The 23,784-nt window shown below is 52.0% G+C and overlaps 1 protein-coding gene across 12 annotated transcripts in view; it reads left to right on the top strand.

Annotated features, from left to right (window-relative positions):
* The window catches only part of LOC108304069, a 36,713-nt gene that overhangs the window by 7,512 nt on the left and 5,417 nt on the right, over positions 1-23,784 (top strand). For 4 of the 12 annotated variants that reach the window (XR_001825114.2, XM_017528107.2, XM_017528106.2 and 1 more), the window contains 2 exons: positions 3,218-3,351; positions 13,248-13,320. Coding sequence is in view for 3 of the 12 variants with exons in the window: in XM_017528107.2 (XP_017383596.1) it covers positions 3,218-3,351; positions 13,248-13,320 (207 nt within the window). In the remaining 9 variants the exon portion in view is untranslated. Of the gene's footprint in view, positions 1-1,742; positions 1,893-2,815; positions 2,959-3,092; positions 3,127-3,217; positions 3,352-13,247; positions 13,321-23,784 lie in introns of all 12 variants that reach the window. The other 8 variants (XR_005200180.1, XR_005200173.1, XR_005200174.1 and 5 more) reach the window with 7 other exon arrangements.

The following is a 23,784-nucleotide window of genomic DNA, read 5'->3' as shown; positions in this document are numbered from 1 at the left end:
GATTTTTTAGGATCAAGCAGCAGAGAGGAGATTAAAACTCACATCTGGCGTCAGAACTTGTGTTCTGATTGGCCTCTTAACTACCCTCACCCACGTGTCCTGCGCCCTTCACCCATGTGTCCTGCGCCCTTCACCCACATGTCCTGTGCCCTGCCTGAACCCTCATCCTCTTTGTTCTGATCTTTGAGCTCCCTAGAGCCCGTTGATGTCTTTAGAGCAGGTATGTCCCGAGTCTGAATCATTCGTTTATTTATCCCGAGCTCTGGATGTTCTCACCCCAGGGCAGATCAATCATGATTAGATCACTCCAATTAAACCTTAGGCTCCAGTCGGACCTTCAGCCAAATGGAAAAAAACTAGGTTGATAAGGGAGGTAGTTGAAGCAAGAAAATGTTATTCATTGAAACCTTAAGGGACCTTCCTTAGTGAATCTGTTGGCTAAAGGTTCTCTGGCATTGTGGGTTAGAATTGGATACTTTTTCCAAGTTAGCAAAACCAACTGTTAGCACCCCACGAAAAAGAATGTGAAAGGATCTCCCGTTGGCCGGTTGGAGCAAAAGCCTGAGGCCATCCTCCATCCCTCTTGCCAAGGTGGGACTTGTGCAGTGACTGTGATGTAGTTGCCCACTCTGTCTAGGGGAGGTTGGGACCAGGGGTGGACTGGGGTGTAGACCTCTGAAGCTGAGGTCACATGAAAACCCAGCCCCCTCCCATGTAGCTGTTGGAGAATAGAAAAACAGCACGCCTGGCGTTTCTAGATGAGAAGACTTCTTTCAATAGTAATGAAGAATACATGGACTCTCCTCACCCTCAAATACAGGCCCCAAAGCCACTGTTTGCACTCTGGCAGCCCTGCAGACATTTGAGAGCCTGGGGAGGCTGTAGAAGAAGTAAATCAGTTGGCCCTGCACAGTTCTCTGCAGCTCCTCCTGGAGCCCTAACAAACATTCTTTTTATTTGTTCTTCTTATTTTTTTGAGACAGAGTCTCGCTCCGTCGCCAGGCTGGAGTGCAGTGGCACGATCTCAGCTCACTGCAACCTTCGCCTCCTGGTTTCAAGCGATTCCCCTGCCTCAGCCTCCCTAGTAGCTGAGGCTACAGGTATACACCACCACGCCCAGCTAATTTTTATATTTTTAGTAGAGATGGGGTTTCACCACGTTGGCCAGGATGGTCTCGATCTCTTGACCTCGTGATCTGCCCACCTTGGCCCCCCAAAGTGCTGGGATTACAGGCGTGAGCCACAGTGCTCAGCCAATAAACTTTCGAAAGTTAACTCCCCACATCCCCATCCTGCTTGGGTCTCTGGACTTTTCCGAGGCACTGGCAGAGGGGTCTCAGTGCTCCCTTGAGTGTAGAGGCGGCACCTTTAACCTGGCTACTTGTTTCTGGGGCACCCGAGAGCCAGCAGGGACAGGTCTGTGCCTTGAGAGGACGCAGCACTGTCACATGTGCACAGGGAGCCCTGCCCCAACTCTTCAGTCCAGGGCCCTGGCTGGCTTCCCTTGTTGGTCCTCTGACCCAGAGCCTGCTTGGCCGGTAACATCCCTTGAGCCATCAGAGTTATCTCCTGGAAACGGGGAAGATGCAGCTTAGACAGATGGGAGAGGAGGCACATGGCCAGGGAGTGTCCCCACTCCATTCTTCTAAGAGCCACAGCTTCTTCTGCTTCTGCTGCCTTCTCTGTCCTCTCTCTCAGTGTCTCCTCCTCTCCCTCCCCAATTCCTGACTTGGCCCTCCTAGGATGCCCTTGGCCAGCCCCACAGCCCCACACCTCCTCAGGGTGTCCCAGCACCAGCCTGGCACAGAATGGGGCTCAGTTAGAGTATGTGGGATGTTGGTTTCTCCAGGCGACTGAATGAAAGGACTCGACCGCCACAGCTGAGCCACTAGGTGGGCCATGCGAGGAGTTCCAGGTGAAAAGGGTGCAGGGTGGATTCGTTTCCCAGAGGGGTGTGGGCAGCTTCCGACCCCTGCCCCATTTGAACGGGGGCCCTGATGGTCGCGTCCTTGCATTCACTCGCGCGGCCATTCCGTCATCCAACAGTCGATCCTAGCTGAGCAAGCCCACAGCCCTGGCTCTGGCCTGGGCACCTGCCACCGTAGCGCATCCCTTGATGGCCTCTGCATCCCAGGAGGGCAGGCCGGGGGGTCGCCCCAGCACCTGGAGCAGCCTGTTCTCTGGCTCCGTGGAGGGCAGGCTGGAGGGTGTGGGCAGATTTCAGCCATCCCCAGGGCTCTGCTCTGGTGGGAGCCAGCCCATCGTCTCTCTCGGCCTTCCCTGCCCCATTCCTGATGCTGAGCTGTTCTGGACCCCAGGCCCTGAATCTCAGGACCAAAGTGGGCATGGGAACAGCGGTAGTGTGTGCCCCCGGGCTTTGGCCACAGGTCTCCCTCTCGAGGTGCGGTCGTGACTGCGACCCTTCCCTTGCTGTGATGCTTTCCTCCCCCGGGGGTTGGTCCAGCTCCTTGATCCTCTAACAGCTGCAGAGGCCGGCATCCCATGCCGGGGACCAGCGGGGAAAACTCCAGGGTGCGTCTGCAGGCTCTGCCTTTGCCTATCTGGTCGCTTCTCTCCCTGGTGGCTCAGCTGGCTCTCCAGTGGCCAGGTTCCTTACCCACCGGGCACTCCGCTTGCAGGCCCACCTCCTCTTCTCTGCCTCAGTCCCTGGGCTCCAGGGCTTTAGTTGTGTAGCCCTCTGGCTTGTTCCCTCTGCCAAGCCCATACCTGTGGTCACCTGGCCCTCCTCGGTCTGAGTACCAACCCCCCACCCCCTGCCCCGGGAGCCACTCCCTCTCCGGCTGCCTGTTCCCAGCAGGTTCCCAGTGCCCCCACAAGACCCTTCTGGAGTCTCCATCTCCTGCCAAGCATCCTCCAATGCCTCCTCCTGTGGGTCTGGCTTCAGGGCTGAGAACAGACATGTGTCCTGCACCAGAGACCCCTCGTGATCAGGCCCTGGTGGGTGTTGCCCCCGCCTGCCTTTGCCGCCGCCATGGCCCCCAGAGTCCTGGGCTCCCCACTCAGTGTTGGATTTGGGGCTGCCCTTAACGCAGGCTGTTGCTTCTTTGGACCTTTCCTGTCATTGCCCCCAGCAATCACTCCACATCACTGGAGAGCAACCTGCAGGTGAGGCCATGCCCTGCGTCTGTCTTGGACATGTGTGGCTTTTCTGGGGCGTGTGCCTTGCCATGATCCTAACTCTCTGCCCTTCCCCAAGCGACGTGGGCCGTGGCCCGGCTGGGTCAGCTGAAGAACTGCAGATGGAAGTGGAGGAAGACCCCCTGATGGGACCCACCACTCCGGACCCAAGTCTTTTTCCTGGCCAACCTCTTGCCTTCTTCCTGGTTTGGGGTGAGTTTCTTGCTCTCTTGAGACACCAGAATTTTATTAGGGTCAGCTCATGTCTCTCCTCTCTGTTCAAGAATGTCAACATTTAATCTGGGGAGGGGGCAAACTACCAAGGTGAATCTTTTCCACATAGCCTCGGAGGTCTGGGGGCCTGACGTCTGCCTGGAGTGGAGAGCCTTGCTAACCCCCGCCAGCACATGTGGGGGTCCACCCTGGCCGATGGCACACTGTGGGCCAGCGACAGTAAGTGGGACATGTCCGTCTCCATGGCAGACCCCCGAGAACAGCTGGGGCCGGCACACAGGAGCCCTCAGTACTTTGCTGGACACACTGGCACACGGGATGCAGGGCCCACTCCCGGCCCACAGACCCGTTCACACAGGAGGAAGTGGGAATGCTCACTGCTCCTCAGCTGGGAAGACGTTTCTTCCCACCAGCCCTGTGAGAATCGTGGTTTCTCACACATGAGGCTTTGATAATGTCCTTTAATGAAATAGTGGCTTTCCAGCAAGGTCTTCTCTTGGCCTCCTTTCCTCACCCCTGAAATTGCAATGAGATTGTAATGTTTTTGTTTGTTTAAATGAAATCAGCAATGGTAGAAAGGAAGGGAGCAGGGGATCGAAGCCACACAATTCACTCGCACACTCACGTGTTTATTTGTGGGTTTACTCATTCAAGATGCACCTGGGAGCCGGCTGGGGCGTGGGCTCGGGCTTGTTTGGGGTGCCTGAGGCTGGTCTTTGCACTGAGGACCAGCGGTGTCTAGTTGGGTGCCCTGGGAGCCGCCATGCAGCGAGGTGGCTTGCACGGCAGCCAAGCAAAGTGGCATGGGGGGCAGGGGCTCAGGGTTGCATGTTGGATGGCCACGCCAGGGTGAAGCCTGGGCCGGCAGGAAGAGAGGAGGCCCAGCAGTGGGCACTTTTCCTTTCTGGGGTCCCAGAGACTGAGCCCATGGCTCACTCAGGGTGATGGGGTGTTTTTAGAGCCAGCTGCCCTGGGGGGCAGTGTCAGCCTCACGATATCCGTTATATCTGACGCCCCTGGGGTGGTCACTGGTGTGAATGAGTACAGTGAGGCTTCCCAGGGGCCCTGGGTGGGCACCGAGAAAGGTCTGAACCATGGGGCGAGGCTGGCTCAGTGTCCCCCGACATTTATGGAGCCTTGAGTGAGCGTTAGCACTGTCCTTGACCCAGATGCCCATACTCCCCCCGGACACCCACGCAGGGGGTCCCTGAGAGGGGTGGAGGAGCAGAGCCACGCGCTGGGCCGTGCCCAGCCTGCAGCCCTCCGAACGCAGCAGCCTGGGTGCAGGCCCCCACACCCACCCCGCAGAGTCTGCGGTTTCCAACGCAGCCTCCGTAATGCTCTTTAATCAAACAGAGGATTTGGAGACAGCTCTTCTGCAGCCCTGCCCTTCTCCCCTGAAATTGAAATAGGATGGGGATATTATTTTTAAACAAATCTGGCAGCGGAGGCAGAGGGGGCAGAGGCGCGCTGACCTGGGCTGTTGCCTTTGTCTGCTTGCTTCTGCTCTCTGGAGAGCCCCTCAGCCTGGAGAGACGGGGGCAGTGTGTGCCCAGGGCTAAACCCAGGGAGGGGCCCAGGAACACTCTGCCCTGTGACATTTACTCCAAGGCTAGCATTTGCTGAGCCACCTGCAAACACAGTGATGTGGAGAAGAGGCCTGGGAGGGGAGCTTTGCGCAGGGCAGGATGCCGGGCTCCTGGGGGATGTGTCCCAGGCTTCCGAGAATGCATTTACGTAGCTGGTCTGAGCCGGATCCCCTCGGCTCCTGAACTCATTTCTCAAGGACACCTGAGGACTTTCCCAAGGAGGACGAAGCCCAGGGGCAGAGTCAGAGCAAAGGCTGGGACAAACAGGCGAGGCCCAGGCAGGACCACACTTTGCCAGCCCCCGGCTCTCAGGAGCTGAAAGGGAACCGTCTTTGCACCGAGTTCTATTTCAGGTGCTCATGAGTGTTCAGTCTCAGGAAACACGTATTTGGGGTTTTGTGTGTCATGAAGTAGAAAAAGGTAAAAATATATCACATTCTCAACTAAAGAAGTTGAAACGTGACACAGTTCATCAGCCTTGCCAACCAGCCTCTCGGGAACTGCCGAAAGGCTATTAAGTGTTGAGAGACGTGATCATTTTCAGGAACATTCTATTTTATTTATTTATATTTTTTTATTTTTGAGAGGGAGTCTCGCTCTGTTGCCTCGGCTGGAGTGCAATGGCATGATCTCAGCTCACTGCAACCTCGGCCTCCTGTGTTCAAGTGATTCTCCTGCCTCAGGCTCCCCAGTAGCTGGGACTACAGGTGCCCGCCACCACACCCAGCTATATTTGTATTTTTAGTAGAGATGGGGTTTCACCATATCGGCCAGGCTGGTCTCGAACTCCTGACCTTGTGATCCACCCACCTCGGCCTCCCAAAGTGCTGGGATTACAGGCATGAGCCACTGCACCTGGCCATCTATTTTGATGGATTGGCCAATGCCTGAGCAATAGAGGGTGGAGAAGAGACCCCGACTGAGCAGGCAGTGAGCCACAGAGGGTCCTGTCACGTCGGTGGAGGGCAGTGAGGGATGTCTGGGCATTTGTCATAATGTTAAGTGGCTCCTGGGGGGCCGTCTCTAGTGGGACTCTTCTGGGTGGTGCAAGTGTCAGGGTGAAGATGGTGGTCCGGTCTGGAAACTGCCTCTCCTCTTCCACCTGCTACCCTCTAACCAAAGGCTAGCTCAGGCCTGAGCTCGTGGAAAGGCCCCTCATTCGCTCCCTCGCCCCCACCTTCTCTCACCTGCGAGTTGCTCATGGCTGTCTGCAGGACTCCTGACCTCCTGCCTCCTGAGTTGTGATTCAAACCCCAAATGTCTTTCCAAGTACATTTCTCCAAATAATGTCAAAACTCGGCAAGACTTAGGGGCAACAGGATGCATGGGCTTCTTATTCATTCATTTACATGAAATAACGTAAATGCGTTTTTTTATGAGCAATCTGACTTCCAGAAAGAATGGAAAAGAAAATCTACCCGTCTTTAATGAGCTTGCTAATGAATTTTTCCTTGCAAGGAGGAAGAGAGGTTTCTACAGAAGGGGGTGTGCAGGGAGACAGATTCAGGTCCCAAAGGGTTAAAGGGCAGGGGGCATTGTGAGCGCAGTGGAAAAGCCGTGGGTCACTGGGGGCGGCTGCTTTTTAGGAGACTGGAATTAATGAGTTGTGAATTGTCCCAAGGACTGCTTCCCCCTCCCTGATGCATCTCTGAGCCCTGTCCGTCTCCCAAAGGAGGAATAAGGAAGTCTAGCCTGGTCTCCTATGCCCGATTTGAGCAGACGGAAAAGTCTAGAAAAGAGTTGTACCTTTCGAAATGAGGCCTCTCAAATGTGGGGTTCCCGGACTGGCAAGGAGAAGGATGACTCTAGGGGCGGAGAGGCTGTGGTTATGGCGCCCCATTCAGACAAGGCGTCCATGCCTGGGCTGCCCACAGGCTCTTGGGGGCGTCTAAGGAAATGGAGCCACAGAATAGGCTTGCCTCCTTGGCACGGATCGGGTCAGTGTTTCAGAGCCAGGAAAGTTGGGAGTGCGGGGGGCCCTTGGCACTGGTGGGGAGTGCGTGGCCCCTCGCCTACTGCATCCCCTCCCAGGAGCCCTGCCAGGAGAGAGGTCCCAACACCAGCTGGATCCAGTGGTCATGGAGGGTCCCCTTATCTGAGAGGCCCACTTTTGAGGTGCTCATAGAGCTGGAATTCCTGGGGCCTTCAGGGTTTGAGTCAGGTCCTGAGGCCAGGGCCCGGGCTGCCATCCTCACCATAGAACACTGTGGTCACTGTACTCAGGACAAACTGTGACAAGGACTCGGGACATATCTCTGTCTGTCCTCTCAGCTCCCGTCACCCCCGAGCCCTTGGCGATCGTGGGCTGCCCGTATACAGAGCAGGTGCTGGGTCACAGGGCCGCCGTGGGCCTCCCAACGTGAGGGGCTATGTGTGACAGAGGAGTTCATTGCGGGAGAGGACGGTGGCGGAGGGTGTAGCCATGACTTTCTTAATTGCTCTCCAATTTCTTTGGGCTTAAAAATAAATCCAGATGGAGAGTTCTTAAGTCCCCTACCCTGGGAGAAAGGAAGTCTGCCCACCACCTTCGGCTGCCCTCCGCTCTCGGCAGTGAATAGGGTCTTTGGCAGGGGCTTAAGGAGGAGACTCTTAGCCTGGGAGCTCCCAGGGCCGTTTCAGATGGAAACAAAGGCTCGGCGGAGAGGAATGTGGGGGAGCCCCCCGTGGGGAACAGCCACCTGGGGATAATTGGGAGGGCTGAGCGCAGATGAGTTTTCCCAGGTTCTGTGAATGCGCCCTTTCAATGGAAGGTGCCTTTTCTTCAGAAGAAAAGAAGAAAACGTCAATTACCTTCCCCAGAAACCGAGTGTGTGTGTTCCTCCCAGGGGTTGCGTGGGGCCCCTGCCCTTGTGTGTGTGTGTCGGGAGCTCCAAGGCTGCACAATGACGCACTTAACCAGCCACCGGGTTCACGCGACCCTGGGATGCTCACGCTCTCAGATTCTCGGGCTTGATTGTCGAAGGTTTCTTAGCAAAGGGGAATCAGTGTGGCTGTGCCTGTAAACAAAAATTTGATCAGCCTGGGCCTGTTGCCTGAAATATAGCCAAAGAGACAGAATGGGGCCGAGGAGACAGAGGTCCAGGATGGAAAGCTGGGGGAGGACAGTGGGGGGCCAAAGGCTCACCGCAAGGCTGCGCCGGCCCCCTCACTGCTCCATCTGCCGCTCCAGCCTTTTCCCTGGGCCCTGTTGGGACTGCACAGAGAGTGATTCCCTTTGGGGGTAGGGGTTTAGAAATCCACAGGGCTGTTGTTTCACGGTTAGGGAGGAGAGGAGGGGGTCTCATGGCCTGCAGTGTTGGTGTGCAGCTGCGAGAGAGGGGACCCTTTGGTTAGAGAAAGCTGTTTGCATCACGACTGCCCCAGACTGCCGTAAGGGTGGGGCCACTCCAGAGGGACTGGGGCAAAGTCCCTACCGTGACAGGAGGGGGGCCCAGGTCGGTCTTGGCCCATCACTGACTTTGCTGGTGCTGGCTTCCAGCCTCGTTTGTAAGACTGTGTACTAGCCTGTCAGTTCTGCATATAATCCAAGTCAGAAGGAGCCTGGGAGGTCAGTGCTGTTTCAGGAGGGAACGGAGGTCCCCCAATGTCCAGACTGGGTGTCCACTCTTCTCCTGGCTGGTCACACTATCGCTACTTGGGACTTGTCAGGTAGACAGAGGAGAGAGTTCTTAGCTTTCTCCAGCAACTCAGGAGCAGTCTTCCAGAGACATGGTTACAGCCTGGCTCAGCCCTGACTATGAGTGTGACCTTGGCCCCTGTCTCCAGCCCCTAGGCCTCAGTCCCATAGTGGTCCAAGTGGCCTTGGCAGCCCCACAAGTCTTAGGGTTTCTTCAGGCCTCCCTGGAGGTCATCTGTGGTTCATTTGCTGGGTCTTTGGAGTTGTTGGGACTTTGGGGGTCACTGGTCCACTGCCCCCTCTGCTTTAGAGGTGGGAAGCCAGACATCTCAGAGGCCTGGAACCTCGCCCACGGTCGCACACTGAGCTGGCAGCAGACTCTGGAGGTGAGGCCCCTGCCAGTTGCTAGCTCCTGCATGACCTGTGTGGTCAGGGGGTCATGGTCACTGAGGTCATTAGTGAGGTCAGAGCTCTTGCTGGAAGAAAGTTCCCAGGGGCTGCCCCTCGAGTTAGGATGCAGTGACCATGTTTTACAGGGCATTTATTCCAAACAGGCGGGCTACCAGGCTGGTCCGGAACACCTTTTTGGGCTGTAGAGTGACTCTTGCGTAATGAGACTGGCCTTGTAGCTTCAGAACCAGGACATGTTCGTCCCCCACCCTGTGGTTCACCCTGTGCCTTTTGGGCCCTGAGATCCTCGCCAACACCTCTGTTGGCCCTGTGGCCTGGTCAGCTGAGAACTTCCTGAAAAAGCCAGCAGGATGGCAACTTCTGGAAAAGTCATTAGTCACTGGGCTGCACCGGCTGCCCGTCTTCCATTCAGCTCTGCAAACATTTCCAGCTCTCTCTTTGTGCTGCAGCGTGCGGTTATAGCAGCTCACAAAACCTCTGGTCGGGCCTGCGCCCGGCTGTTACCGTGATGGGCTCAGCTTTTGTTTTGTGACCTTGGCTGTTACAATACCTGCGAGCTGAAATGAGGAATCGAAAAATTGCCTGCTTCAATTAGACGGGCAGACTGCTTTCCCAAGGCTGCCTCCGCTGCTCCATCCATTAACGGTAAACAGGCACCAAACAGGCCCTAATTCTCTCTAATTGCCCACTCCTGAAGCAGAAGAGGTGAAATTCCAGGAAGAGGCATATGTAAACATCCTCTGTAACCTGACCAAGTAAAATTAGAAGGCTGATGGGGGCCTTCGAAAGAGAAGGGGACATGATTTCAAAAGATGTCCCAATTACCTCTCCCATTTTCATAAATGGGTCCATAATGTCCAGGGCCCCGGCCTCACAAAGGTACAGGAAATTAGCTCTGCAAAGAGCTTGCATTTGTCAGGGGAAGTTTAAAGAGGGTGGTATTTACTCAACAGGTAGGAAGTACGAGATCTGAGCAAGGCTGACTATTTGTGTAACGACAGGCTCTATTTCTTGAGATCAACATTTTAATAAAAATCATCCTTTTAGGTCCTTTGCTGTTTGAAACAGCCGTAAGTTATTTATACCGAAGACATGCCAGATCAATTAAGTGCTGTTTGTCTCCAGAAAAGAGTAACTTTTAAAATTGTCAGATGCAGAGCGAGAGTTTTCTCATCGTGTTAAGCTGCGGTGGGTGTTTTTGCTATGTTCGCCAACACTTTCTGCGTGGGGCGTGAGCGCACCGCACGCACTTAGGAGGTCTTCGATCAAGTGCTTGTAGCAGTTACTCCTCTGGACTCTAGAAAGAGGCCTCGTGTTTTCCTTTGGTTTCAGACAGTGACTCATCTGTGCGGCTTTTCCGACATTTGTTAAGATTCCAGCCCAGCCCCGCGTTATTAACACATCACGCAAGCTTAGAGCGGGCACACGCAGCTTTTTAAACCAAAGCACGAATTGGCCGGGGCTTCACTGTAGCAGAGCAGCCTGGGGTCTGTACACAGAGTTCATTAAGGACAGTCAGGGGCTCTGAGGGTTCATGGGGTCCCTGGAGCAGAAGCAGGAAAAAAACCCAGATGCTCCTTCCTGCTTCTGATTTCCCTGCTCCTGTGAAAGACACAAAAAAAGGGTGAAACAAAAGCAGCAAACCAAGGCGCCCGGCTCCGAGTCCTGCGGGAAATGGCAGTGCCTTTGGTCTCGCTGTGTGCTCTTGGTCTGGAGTCTCGGTGCCACGTTCGGACGTGGCGATAGTGAGAGGCCACCCCAGCCATGCACAGTCTCAGAGGGAGGGTGGGAAACGGTCTTGGGTGGTGGTCAGTACATAATAGGTGGTCTGGCAGCCTTTAGGTCACTGAAGTCTGCCGCTCAGGCGCCTGTGCACTGATCACTGCGTCACTAACGCTTATTTTAAGACTTGTTGTTTTTTGGTTATCATTATAACCAGTGTTTATGGAGGCAAGGCTGGGGATGGGGTTCTCGGGAGGGACTGGAGGCAAGAAGTATCTCCTGTGTCCTGGCCGGGCCTGGGACCTCCTGGCTACAGACTGACTGGGAACAGAGACGCAGAGGCAGCAGGGGTGGGTTGGAGAGACCCCTGAGAGGCCTGGGGACAGGCAGCTTTGGGAGTCCCTCAAAGACCCACAGAGGGGCAGGCAGCTGGTCTCCCGGGACCTGTTTTTTTTTTTTTTTTTTTTTTTTGCCCAGGCTGGAGTGCAATGGCGCGATCTCGGCTCACTGCAACCTTCACCTCCCAGGTTCAAGCAATTCTCCTACCTCAGCCTCCTGAGTAGCTGGGATTATTTTTTTTTTTTTTTTTCCCAGACAGACTCTCACTCTGTTGCCCAGGCTGGAGTGTGGTGGCACAATCTTGGCTCACTGCAACCTCCGCCTCCCAGGTTCAAGCGATTCTCCTGGCTCAGCCTCCTGAGTAATTGGGATTACAAAAGTGTTCCTCCATGCCCAGCTAATTTTGGATTTTTAGTAGAGATGGGGTTTCACCATGNGAGATGAGTCTCACTCTGTTGCCCAGGCTGGAGTACAGTGGCACAGTCTCAACTCACTACAACCTCTGCCTCCCAGGTTCAAGCGATTCTCCTGTCTCAGCCTCCTGAGTGGCTGGGAGTACAGGTGTGAGCCACCACACCCAGCTAACTTTCGTATTTTTAGTAGAGACGGGGTTTCACCATGTTGACCAGGCTGGTTTTGAACTCCTGACCTCAGGTGATCCGCCTGCCTCAGCCTCCCAGAGTGCTGGGACCTGTGGTTTGTGGCTTCTGCTTCCCCCAGTGCCCCCGGATCCCTCTCATGGCCTCTCTGTTTCCTGGGTGGCTTTGCGGGGGTGTCCCATGGTCTCCCCTGGCTTCCTACCTCCTCCTGTTTCTAATCCAGGAAACTGTCCCCAGAGAGGGTACCTGAAGACCTTAGCCTTGCCTTGTGCCCCTGGCTGCCCCATCACCCATCTTGCCATGCTGGTGGGACCTTGGCTGTCACAGGTCACCTTTCTGTGATACCGCCTCACTTTAAGTAGACTCTGTGAGCAGATTTTAAAAGCCATTGATTCAACACATTTTTAAAATGAATAAACTGTTTATTTTTCTGTATAGTTTTCAGTTTACAGAAACACTGGTGGGAAAGTATAGAGAATTCCCAGACCCTGTCCCCACCGTGTCCCCTCTCATTCACATGCTGCCTCCGAGTGACGTGCTCTGTTCCAATCGATGGAGCGACTCCGATACATGATTAACCAAAGGCCTTGGTTCACATCATTAGGGCTCCCTCTCTGTGGCCACATCCTGTGGGTCTTGACAAATGAGTCATGATACGTGTCTGACATTGCTGAAGTCACTCTTTTTCCTTTTATTATCGTACTTTAAGTTCTGGGGTACATGTGCAGATCATGCAGGTTTATTACATAGATGTACACGTGCCATGGTGGTTTGCTGCGTCCATCACCCCATCATCTGCTTTAGGTATTTCTCCTAATGCTATCCCTCCCCCAGTCCCTATCTGCTGATAGGCCCTGGTGTGTGATGTTCCCCTGAAGTCACCTTTTTTCAAAGCTTAAAATCTTCGGAGCATTTGAACCACCTTTGGACCAGCCTGCTGCCCGATTAAAACAGGAAAAAAAAAAAAACAAAAAAAAAACACGAGTGAAAATGTAAGGCAAATCCTGCCACCGAAGACTCGCGGTGCTCCCCAGGGCCTGCTGCCATGTGAACAGAATTGCCGCAGTGGAGTTGTCTATCCAGGCATGCGTGTGAGCCATGGTTTTGGGAAACGCTGCCCCGTAGTATCCCAGCAGCCCACCGTGGGCTGCCCTCCAGCCACACACCACTTCTCTGGTCTCCTCCAGAAGCAGCCGTCTTGTTCACCGACCTGGGCACCTGGCTTCTCTCAGAGCACAGGCTCATGCCCTGTCCTCAAGGGGAGCGGCTTGCAGGGCCTGGGCCACCCCCCCCTTCTCATCTACGCAGTCCCCTAACCCTTTGGGTCCCACAGAGCAGGACTTCGCTCTGTGGACAGCACCAAGCCAAGTCTGTTCCATGTCTCCACACCTGTCCTTTCTGCTGCATGGGCAGCTGGTGGGTGAGGGGAGTGACAAGAGAAACACATGGCTTCCCGATGCCATGCTTGCTGGTGGTTGGGCAGTCACTGCCCCAGGCCACCCCTGACCCCTGAGAGCTGTTGTCCTTATCCGCCCTCCTGCTCCTCCTTGCCAGCCTGAGTGAGGTTCCAGTCAGTGACCTAGTGTCTTCTCCTTCCAGCCGACGCCATCCTGGATTCCTGCGTGGGAAGGGACCTCGAATGTGGGACCCCAGCCCCCTCCAGCTTGAAATCGTAAGTGGCTGGAGTATAAACAGCACATGCGTGGCCTTGCTGTCGAGGGTGGGGCCTGCCTCCCGGAGCACACTGCCAGGTGGACCTCGTGGAGGGGCTGGCGGGTACTGGCTGGGGGGTCTGTGCACGGGGAAATGGGTACCCATTGAGTCCAGCTGAGTGCAGACCTGGGGGCTCCTGTTCTCTAAGACGGGAGCCCCCAGCCTCCTTGTGTTGTCTCTGTGGCAAAAGAATTCTATAGGCGGCTTCAAATGTCGGACCCCAAAAGAAATTCTTCTTTTTCACTCTTCTAAATGAATGGTCCTTTCATGATTGAGTCTCCCTTTGGCTCTTGTGCTGCAGGGCAGACTAGGATGGAAGTGCCCTGTGAGCTGGGGGCCCTTCAAAGGGCCAAGGAGAAAACGCAGGCCGGGGGAGCAGCCTTCCAAATGGGCTTCGAGCTCCAATGACCTTCACTCACCCCCTCGAAATGTCTGGAAAACATAATGGGCAGATTTTCTGTCTTCAAAGTTTCCGGCTAAACCTCTTCAAGTTCTTATTGTTTGGGACTGAGACACTCAGCCATGGTAATGGGTAGTTTCTTTTGTATTTGCCTTGAAAGGCCAAAATATTTTTATATTGCGACAGACAAAGCCACCTATTTAAAAATGAACTCCGTGTCCGTCGTTTCCCACCAGGAGACTCTGTACCATGTGTGTGTCTCTATGTATTCCGGGGTCTTGAAGCAGGTTTCTCATGGGGATGGTCATTCACCACGGCGCAGAGGGGCAGAGTGGGAGGCGCTTGCTCTGCCCGGGGGGGCTGGGGAACGTGGGCCCTCATCTCAGATCTGCCACCAGCATGTCTAGGACGTGAGCCCCAGAAGGGTCTGGGAGTAAACCTACCATTCACTGGGTCTCTGCCTGCATCAGCCATTTGTGTGTGTTCTGGACTGCGCGCTGTGTGTACCTTGGCGGTGACTCAGAAGAAGCAGGAATGCTAAAGATACTGTGAATGTCGTTGCTGAGAGGTTGTTTCACTGGTATCTATTGTATCATGTGATAAATGAGGGGATGAATGCATGAATGAAGCAAGAGAGAATGAATAAACAAGTAAATAGGTAAAGAAAGTAAGCAAGCCAGGAGGCAGAGTGCGTGTGCACCATCTGCTTTGATGCCTAGGCAATCAGTGCATAAATAGAAAAGACCTGCTGAATCACGAAGTGATAGGGAAACATACAAAGTGATACCAGGTCATTAAGGACTAAGGAATATGTGTAATTCAAATATATGCCTCTGACATTTGACAATTAAAAAGAACCTAAATAAGGCTGGGCTTCGTGGCTCACGCCAGCCTTATTTATGTTCTTTTTAATTGTCAAATTAAAAAGAATTTAAAAAAAATTTAGGTGATCCCAGCACTTTGGGAAGCTGAGGCAGGTGGATCACCATAGGTCAGGAGTTTGAGACTAACCTGACCAACATGGAAAAACCCCGTCTCTCCTAGAAATACCAAAATTAGCCGAGCGTGGTTACACATGCCTATAATCTCAGCTACTCGGGAGGCTGAGGCAAGAGAATCACTTGGACCTGGGAGGCGGAGGTTGCAGTGAGCCAAGATCGTGCCACTGCACTCCAGCCTGGGCAATAGAGCAAAACTCTGTCTCAAAAATAAATAAATAAATACATACTTAAATAAAAGAAAGAACGGACGTGTGGGAAGTGGAATGCAGAATCAATTTTGAGGCCCGTCAAGATGAAAAGATGCAAGTCAGGGGAGGAGTGATCAAAAGGGAGAAGGGAAAGGTTTAAAAAAAAGCCCAAAACAACAAATAAAAGATAGAAAAGTAAAAAAACAACGTAGAGGATGAGTGACTGTATAAGGAGAACCACGTCAGGCTATTGTAAGGCATGCATTAGGGCTCAGACAAATAACATATGCTCCTGGCATAGAAAAATGAAGAAACCACAGAGAAAGAGTCCAAAGACAGAAAGGGGACCCAGTGGGCCAAAGGCAAGAGTGCCTTTTTACCAAAAGTTATCTAAGTCTGCGCACCTGAAGTCTGCACATAAATAAGTAAATGACAAAGGGAAGAAGGGCCAAGACGTGTATGCTGCATGTGTGGATGAATGCATGAACAAGCAGTGTGGGGCTGCAGGGCCAGGTGACAGGGTGGCATGGGGGGCTTTGAGTCATCCAGTCCTGGACACTGAGGTCTGTTAGATGAAATAAAAAATAAAATAAAATCTTGATAAATAAAGAAATAAGGAAAAAATGTAACAAATGTTAAGTACAGAAATATTATTTAATTTTTTATGAAATATTAATTTATTGATAAAGATGTAAAAGAAGGCAATGGGACAGGTGGTGGCAAAAGGCCATCACAAATTAAGGGCTATGGCTGGTCCACTTCCAGAAAACCAGTCTAGCCATTAAATAATAAACATCTAGAACAAGTCAGTGAGTATCTAAACAGAAAAGGACGAGGTGAATGAGAAGATGTGGCCCTGCGGGTCCTCCTGATGGGGGTGTTGGGGTCCCCTCTGGGCACCCCAGCTGCATGAGAGTGAAGGACAGGAGGTATGGAAAGCTATGATAGAAAGGAAGTGTAAAAAGAAATAACCAAACAGATACATGGGTAGACCCACGAGGGGAGTTAAGCTAGGACTTGTCGTAAGTATTAGGCATTTATTACTCCATTAGTGGAATCACAGCACCTGAGGAATAAATGCCTAATAAAAAGAGGGAGCAGGAAGGAAGGATACTATGAGCGAAGGAAGGAAGAAACACATGAGACGTGGAGCCGCACGGGCCGAGGATGGGCGCTTGCAGGATGTATGATGCACACAGCCCTGCCTGGCACTGAGCTCCGAAGACAGAGAGCAAGCGAGGACGCATGAGAGAGAGAGAGAAAAGCAATAACAAATGGGAAGAAATGTATAAAAAGGAAGAAAGTAATATATTAAGAAATAAATAGATGCATGCAGTTACGAGACAGAGCCATGCTAGGAACAGGAATGAGAAGCTGTGTGAGCCAAGCAGGCTGCTTAATTCGTGTCGGTGCTGCCGACATGGCCAACCACCTACCCAACTAAGGGACGGCTCAGAGTGTAAACATGGAAGGAAGGGCTTCCGTGGGGCCACGGGGGAGGCTCCGTTAGCTGCAGATTGTGGAGTATCCAGTTAGGTGCACCTGCTGTCTAGAAGTGTAAAAAGGAGTGTTGACACAGAAAGACTGAATGGATGCGTGGTGAATGCATGAATGAATGAATGACAGAAAGGATTTGCGTTGAGCGGTGAGGAGGGTGTTGTAGAGAGGGGGTGAGGGTCATTGATCCTGGTGCAGAGCTCCAAAAGAATGACAGAAAGAAAGAGCGAGTGGTGGAAAGAAACAATAGCATGGGAAAAATAAAAATGGGAAAAAGGAAGTGAAAAAGATGATAAGTAGATCTAACAAGGGGATGAAAGGGGGCGGGTGCAGCACAAGCCGTTCACATTAACTCACATCTGTGGCTGTGAAGTTTGTTTTAACAATTACAAGTGAAAGACTGAATGAGTCAATGCAGCCGGGCGCGGTGGCTCACACCTGTCCTCCCAGCACTTTAAGAGGCCGAGACAGGTGAATCACCCGAGGTTAGGAGTTTGAGACTAGCCTCACCAACATGGTGAAACCCCATTTCTATTAAAAATACAAAATTAGCTGGGCGTGGTGGCTCAGGCCTGGAATCCCAGCTACTCGGGAGGCTGAGGAAGGAGAATCATTTGAACCGGGAGGCGGAGGTTGCGGTGAGCTGAGACTGCGCCATTGTGCTCCAGCCTGGGTGACAAGAGCGAAACTCTGTCTCAGAAAAAGAGACAGAATTAATACATGCGTTCCATAGGAATGCAAGAAAGCAGTGAGGAATGGAAAAATTGAAAGAACCAGAGAGGGATAGATATAAGAAAAGAAAGTGAAATAGACCTATGTAAGAAAAGGTACTTCCTGGGTAGGTACTGAAATAGAATGAGCCAATTTTATCCATTAAATATACTAAATAGTAAACATTAAGGTTCATCAATAAAAACACAAATACGTGAATAGAGGAGTGTCTGGCTGAATGAATGAGAATGGACGATTTTCACTATCCTTTGCACTCAAGGCCCAAAAGATTGAAAAGAGAAAGTGAGAGGGGAGAGAATATGGAAACGTATAGATGTTTATAAGCAATACAAAGGCATTGGATGAATAAATAAAGACATAAGTGTGCGAGAGAGGACAGTGCAAGGACAAAAAGAGGAGAGAAGGCCGTGAGAATTACGAGCAATTCAAAACTGGGTTCCTGAGCTAGTTAAATAAATCCTGCACCAAATCCCCATGGAGAAGAATCAGTGAACAAAAGACAACTCCACATGGACCGCTGTGCAGAGGCTCTGGGAGCCACAGATTATGGTTAATCCAGTTCTGTGCACCTGAGGTCCATAAATAAAAGAATTAATATTGAAATGAAAGAATGACAGAAAGAATGAATGGACACATGAACGACTGAATTAGAAATGGAAATGGCTGGCACAGCCAGGCAGGAGCTGCCCAGGGGAGTTTCTTCATCTCACTCTGGGCACCTGAGGTCCAGAAGCATGAAAAGAGGCAGGAAGAGAAGTGTCAGGGCATCAGAGACAGAGATAAGGAAAGGCAAAAATGAAACTGAATGAAAGCCAAAGGGAAAATAAAGAAAAACCAATAAAAAAGAGAACGAATCCGTGGGTGTATCTGTAAGAGCAGGATCGGTTGGGATTAGTCACAAGGCTGTCAGTAATCCGGAAGATGGATGAGATAATCCAGGCCCAGGTTCCCAGGGGGAGGGAAAATGGAGAAAATATAAAAAGAAGTGAAAAAGGAAAAAGGAAAGGTAATAAACAAACAACCAAAGTGATAAATGGATCGTTAAGGGAGGTTGTCTGAACAGGAATGATAATTAGTTTACATACGTACTCCTTAAATAGATAAATACATTACACCTTTCAAAGAATAAATGAAAAATAGAGAGACATACCTGGCCCCAAAACAAGGCTGTATCTTCTGCCACTGTAATAAAATAGATGCAATCGAGGTTCATAAATAAAAGAATAAATACTTACACGTAAAAGGTGACTAAACATGGGGAAGAAAGATTGCCAATAAATACATGGGCCAAACACGCCTGTTCTGAGAGAGTGAATGACGCTTGATGGAGGAGCAGCAGTGCTTCAGGGACCCGGGTGGAGGTGATGACCAGGAGCCCCGATTCCTCGGGTTCTGTGTACCTGACTTTATAAGAACCAGAGAATGTAAGGAAGAGTGAGAGAAAGAAAGAAAGATGCAACTTGGGAGGAGATGAAAAATAAATGAATAAAGAATAAAATAATGTAACAATCAGTAAGTAGGGCGTGAGAATGGAGGCCTTTGAGCCAAGAGTTACGGTGAATTTCAAGCTATGCTCCTGAAATCCCTAAACAAAGGACTCAGATCTAAACGAGTGAATGAATGAATGACCGGAAGAAAGGGTGGTAGGAAGGTAGGAAGAAAGGAAGCAGGGGAAAAGGGAAGGGAAGAAGGAGCCTTCTTTCCAGTTCTGTATTCTAGACAGTGGCAGGAAGTGGTCCCCAGGGAGAGTGGCTGTTGTCACATGCACTTGTCCTGGCAGGGAGGAGCTGGCTCAGGAAGACCCAGGTCTTTGAGTGCTGTTGCTCTATCTTGGCTGTGTGGGCCATTTCACTGCATCTGTTTCTTGCTCAGTTTCCCCATCTGTAAACTTGGAGTGGCTCCGGCTGCCTACTTGGTTTGATCTTACGTGTCCCTGTTGATGGTACCCCATCTATGGCCTGGATAGGCGGGAAGGGCTTGGACCCTGGGCCGTGCAGAAAGTTGCATGAACAAGTGGTGTGAAGCCTGGTGGGTAGCTTGGCCCCTCCCTGGGTGTGGGTCACCTGTGCGGGAGGCTTTGCCCGCCAGGGGACAGCAGAAGGTCAGGGAGCCATAGGACCTGGGTGGAGCTTGGGACCCGCCCACTGTGTACCACCCTGGGTATGGTGCCTACTCATGTCCAGGGGCTGGTGCAGGGAAAGGCCAGAAGGTGGCCAGGGGCACCTGAGAAGGGGGACCCAGGAGTCCTGGGCAAGCCACCAGAAACCTTGTTCTTGCAACCATCTGCAGTGTGCCCGGGCTACCCTCTGGCCTGGTCCTCCATGGGGCGGGGCACCCATCCTTTTCAACTTAGGGTTCCCTGGGCAGCAGGTGCACCTAAGCCCCCTTCCTGGGTTGCAGAACTCCCTTGACGTGCCATCCCCATAGCCTGGTTCAAGGCCTCTCTGTTCTCAGCCATTTCGCGGTGTGCTCTGTAACCTGGCAGCATTGCGTTTCACTGTGTTAAGGTTGTCTCTTTTCTGACTCGCCCTCCGGGGGGCTGCGGGGCAGACCTGGAGGGTTGTTCGTGCTGACGGTCCTCCCCCAGGTCCTTCCCGGTTCTGTTGAGTCTCCTTTCTCTGTAGTGGAGGAAATGTGTGTAGTTGTGTGTTGCGTGCCTGTGTTTGTCTGTAAAAACAAGGACCAAAGTCTCCTTTAATTTCTCTAAAACACCTGGATTCTTAACAAGTGCCCGGAGCAGGAGGAGCACAGCTTGGATGGACCCAGGACTAGTGGCAGGGAGCACGTGGGAGGCAGGGGAGCGGGGTGGCCATGCGGTCTGGGGCAGGGGGCGTCATGCTCAGTGACTCTGTAGACCCTGGGTGGGATGGCAGTGGCAGGCGCAGGCGTGGGTGGGGCTGTTGGTCTAGTGCGAGGCTTGAGGCCTGAGCTGACGGCGGCAAAGTGGGGGGCGCGGGAATCAGAGCTATGGGGTTATAGACAGGATGTGAGGCAGGAAAGGAAGCAGGAAGAAGGAGGTGGATCCCACGCTTCTAGCTCCGACCGAGCGGATGGCAACAGCATTTAGAAGGCGGAGGACATGGAACTCACGTGTCAGGAGCCACCTTCCGAGCCTCCAGTACCATGTGTCAGGACCACATGAGCTGGGCCTCGTGGGCCTGACATGGTGCTGGGGCCTCAGGGGTCTGCTCTTCTCCTCTTTCAGAATCTGGGGCTCCAGGCTCTGCCTTGGCTGGACTGAGGTCTGGGGGTGCACTTATCCCTTGGGACACCTGCTGAAGCTTCTCCCCAACAAGCCAAGTGTCACTGTTGGATGAGGGTGGGGCGGGAGGGGCCCAGGGCAGAAGACCGGGAGGGTGTTTCAAAAGAACACGTGCGCTGTTAAGAAAAACCAGCGGAGGCTCAGCAAGATGAAAATGTGCAGAAGGCGGGGAAGGGAGGGCCCACCGCAGGCACCAAGAGGAAACTGGAAGGAACAGGTGACTTTGGGTGCTGGGAGAGCCTTCTACCAACATCTAGGGGCTGTCCCAGCGGGTCACCGTGGGTCGAACCGAGCCAGTGGGATAAGCTCTGGGGAGACCCACTTGGGCCCTGGAGGGTAGGTGAGTTTGGGTTTGGTGAATTCTCTGTGTCCGTTTGGAAATGCAGAGGTCTTGAGAGGGGACCAGAGTTCTTAGGGTCCTTGACCCATAAGAGTTTTGCATCTGGAATTCAAAGGCTCTTTAGTTCTGGGATTCTGAGATTTGGGATAGGGTTCCTAACGGCACAAGCCAGGGGTAAAATGTCCTTCACGTGCTCCCCACCCTGTCCTTTCTATACCCAACCCACAAGGTCTGAGTAGGTCCAAGTGCTCCTGTCTGATCAGGGCCCATCTTTATGTGTTTGTTCAACTTTTAAAAATGAGAACAAATTCTGTCTCTTGACTTTGTCGTTTGCATGCACTCCACACACAAATCCTTTCCTGGTGACACCAGGAGCTACAGTTCTCCTTGGCCTCCTGCTGTGACTCCCAGCTCCTTCCTTGGGAAGCTTGGCCTCAGGGCCCCTGGGACAGACCCCTGTGTCCCGTTGTGTTCCTAATGTAAATGGCGTGGATGGCACTTGACCTAGAGCAGTGGGAAACACATCCACCCCTCAGCATCCTGACATGTCACCCATCCTTTTTTTTTGCCTCTTTTACATTCTTACAGGTGTACTTTTTTTTTTAAAAAAATTGGTGTCTATTTTTTAATGAGCATCCCTTCTTTAAAAAAACCTAATTGCCATTATGCACCACAGACGCTTTATTTTTCTTTTTTTTTTTTTTTTTTGCGTCCTGCGTCTTCTATGTAATATTCTCTCATCAGTGTTTTTCCTTGTTCCATCATCTTTGTAACCTCACTGGCTGTGTTGTGTCTTGTTGAGTGGCTGCAGCGTCATTCACGGAACTATTCTGTTATTCTATGTATAAACATCTTTTAAAAATATTATAAATAGTGCCTCAACTAACTGCTTAGAACCCCCTTTTTTCATTCTTAAGAATTATGTTCTTCCACCCAGAAATGATCATTGCTTCATTACAGATCAGTTTCCCCTGCTAGACTGTGAGCCCCTAGCAGGGACAAGGAGCTTATGGAATCAGCCTTTGTATCTGTGATGTCCAACATGTTGCAGATTCTAAATAAACGATGGATGAGTGGAGGGAAGAATGGAGGAAGGCGTGAGTGAGTGAGTGTTTGGCTGATAGATAAGAGGGCGGAAGGATGGTGAATACGTGGATTGGTGAATGAATGAACGAATTTCCTTTGGTTAAGTTTCTTGAAAGACAGGCTATGGATCTTTGTATGGATATTAATTTCAGAAGGCTTACAGCATTTTCCAATGTTCAGCAATGTATGACCATTTAATTAAGATATGGCTAGTTTGTCTTTGTTATAAACTACTTTTGCATGATTTTAACTTGCATTGCTTTAATTACTAATGACGAGAGAACACTTTCACTTATGTTTATGAACAAATTGTATCTTATCTTCTGTGAACTGTTTGTCCAAGTCCCTTGGGTCATGGCTTTCTGAAGAGACTGGTCCTGGGTGTCCTTGGGGTATAGGGAGCCCTTACTTTACTGGAGGTGTTCAAGGAACCAGCCAGGCAGCCCTCGGGGAAGGTAGTTTTAAGGAGATTCCAATGGTGCGGGGTTCGCCTAGGGGGCCTTTCAGGTCTGTTTGATTTTAGGATTTGCTTATCCCTGGGAAGTGGGTGACGGGGACAAGGACACCTTCCATTGGCAGGTGGAGACACCACAGGCTGAACCTCTGGTATGCTTGTGCATTCCAGTCTTGCCCTTCCTAACACCCCTGTGGGACAGGAATAGCTCTTTGAACCTTCAAGGTCCAGACAGCCACCTCCTAGCACCCTGTACCATCAGTTGGTGACCCTTCCACCAGCCCTGTCACTCATTCCTATTAAACCCCTAGGAAGCCAGAGCCCGGGGCCTCCATTTTCCCATCTCTTAGGAGAAAACTGGGTTCCCAGCACCCTGTGATGTATCAACAAATGTCCTCAGCCCTGGCCTGCATGTGTGGCCTCCATGGTGGTCTTTGGGGTTTAATTGATGAATGGAACATTTTGTATCAGGACTGATGGGAGAATCCCCTTTCATTTTTCTTCAGCTGGGGCAATTACATTCCAAGGAGCAGAATAAAGGGTGTGTTCTGCCCAAAGTTATCAGGGCTTGAAGGTCAGTCACAGCCATTTGGGGAGGGCACGTCACCCAAAGAGAACTCACCCTTCTCTCCAGAGCATCCTCCACTCTCAGCAGAGCCGCGTCGGCCCACCAATCGCTCTACTACAGCACTGAGCACTGTTTGCCTTTGTCTGAACCCCCTCACCCACATGTTTAGCTTGGTATCCAAGCTTGGGAGGCCGGCGATGACGCTCAGCATGAATTGCTCCATCTGTCCATCCATGCATTCAGCCTTCGTATCTTGATCCGGTGCTTTGGCCTTTTCTTCTCCTGAAAGCAAACCCTTTTGTCTTGGGTGGGCTGTGTAGCGCCATGGGCTGTGGTTATGAAGCAAACACCCTTTCTTGTAGCTGCCTCCTCCGGGGTCACTGCTGAGCACGTCCTGGCTGGATTTCATCTGCCACTGTCACCCATGGCTTCTTCCCCATGATGATTCCCATGTGTCACACACCATGACCGTGACCCGGGATTGGGGTCCCGGGGTGGTCCGGGGCCAAGCCCTCCCATCCATGAGTGGAGAGGTCCTCCCCCGGCCTCACCCTGCCTTAGGCACGGTCCTTGCTATGAGCTTTGCGTTCAGCCTTTCAGCTTCCTCCACTGAACGGCAGCGATTGTAACTCATTCATTCATTCCTTCACTCCTTCATTCACTTACAGCTAACAAGCATTTTAAAAAAATTAGCCAGTGCTATACTAGAGCTGGCTCACAAGGACCCACTGCCACGCTGTCTCTTAAAAGAAAGCAATAAACATCGGCTGGGCGTGGTGGCTCATGCCTGTAATCCCAGCACTTTGGGAGGCTGAGGCAGGTGGATCACGAGGTCAGGAGTTCAAGACTGGCCTGGCCAAGATGGTGAAACCCCATCTCTACTAAAACTACAAAA

Source organism: Cebus imitator, unplaced genomic scaffold (assembly GCF_001604975.1).
Source record: "Cebus imitator isolate Cc_AM_T3 unplaced genomic scaffold, Cebus_imitator-1.0 Scaffold52, whole genome shotgun sequence".
NCBI lineage: Eukaryota > Metazoa > Chordata > Mammalia > Primates > Cebidae > Cebus > Cebus imitator.
This window is presented reverse-complemented; position numbering and strand designations above follow the sequence as displayed.